Raw genomic sequence first — 1,064 nt, 5'->3', positions numbered from 1 at the left:
ACCCAAGACTGTCCCCCTGCCTGGGCTAAGCCCCAGGGAGCAGGTGGGAGGCTCAGGCCTGCGGGCTGGGGGGTGGGAACAGCTGTGCAGGAGAGGCAGCATCTGGCCAGCCCCCCTTGGATCTGGCCCTGGCTCTCCAACTTCCAGCCTAAGTGTCTGTAGCTGTCTGGGCCTCAGTGTGCACATCTTTGAAATGGGCTCGATTACTGGTCTTGTTATTCCAGGACCCACGACTGTGGAAGGCAGGCAGGCTGAGCTCCCCTAGCTCGGCCAGGTGGATACCTCCGGCGGGCTCCCACCTCACCGGGCCCCCCAGCCCCTCCCATCTGGGCCCCAAGCCACCCTGCAGCAGGCCGCCTGCCCGGCCCACCCCGGGAGTTTAATCCCACACTCCAGCTGCACAAAGTCCCCACAGCACAGTGCGGACCTCCCGCCCTCCCCACCGGGGCCCCCTCGGGGGTCCAGGGCCTCCCAGCCTCCGCCTCCCAGCCTCCCAGCCTCCCAGCCTCCCAGCCTCCCAGCCTCCCAGCCTCTGCCCTCCCCCGTCTGGCGCGCATGCCCAGGCGCACTGTCGTCGTCGGAAGTGCCGTTGGAAGGGCCGTTGGAAGGGCCGGGCTCCTGCATCCTTGCCGCTGCTCCGCTGCCTGCTCGTGGGGCTCTGCTTGCCGTACCTGGGCCTTAAATAGCACCCAGACCCTCCCTGAGGGTCCCAGGACTCTCCCTCTCAACCCACCCTCCGCCCCGCCCCCTCCGCCCCCTCAGCCCCGCCCCTTACTCCTGGGGGAGTGAGTAATCCTTTCCTTTCTGAGCATCTTCTGCACCCCAGCCCGGGGTTGGGGCCTCAGTGGCAAGACGGCCGGGGTCCCACCCGCAGGGGCTCTAGCCCAGGGATCCCCGCAGTGCCCCTTGTGGGGGTCCCCATCCCAGGAAAGGGCCCCTCAGCCGGTTCCCCGGGGTCATCTCCCCCAGTCCTGGGGACCCCCCCCACTTCCTGGTCCAGCCCCTCCTCTCCTGCCTGGTGGGTCCAGCAGCCTCCCCACTGTCCCCCAGCACCAGCTGGTCTG

General features: G+C 68.8%; 1 protein-coding gene across 2 annotated transcripts in view; it reads right to left on the bottom strand.

The window, feature by feature from the left end:
* LOC115280442 (retina and anterior neural fold homeobox protein 2-like) overlaps positions 1-1,064 on the bottom strand; it is a 29,927-nt gene extending 28,863 nt beyond the window's left edge. Inside the window, exons 1-2 of one of the 2 annotated variants that reach the window (XM_029925335.1) lie at positions 1,016-1,064; positions 570-677 (exon numbers count right to left, since the gene is read on the bottom strand). In XM_029925335.1, coding sequence (XP_029781195.1) covers positions 570-624 — 55 coding nt within the window. In that variant the 5' untranslated portion in view covers positions 625-677; positions 1,016-1,064. Of the gene's footprint in view, positions 1-569; positions 678-775; positions 994-1,015 lie in introns of those variants that run through there. The other variant, XM_029925334.1, reaches the window with a different exon arrangement.

This window comes from Suricata suricatta, chromosome 16 (genome assembly GCF_006229205.1).
Source record: "Suricata suricatta isolate VVHF042 chromosome 16, meerkat_22Aug2017_6uvM2_HiC, whole genome shotgun sequence".
In the NCBI taxonomy this organism is placed as follows: Eukaryota; Metazoa; Chordata; class Mammalia; order Carnivora; family Herpestidae; genus Suricata; species Suricata suricatta.
Note: the sequence above shows the minus strand (reverse complement) of the source record. Positions and strands in the feature narration are given on the sequence as shown.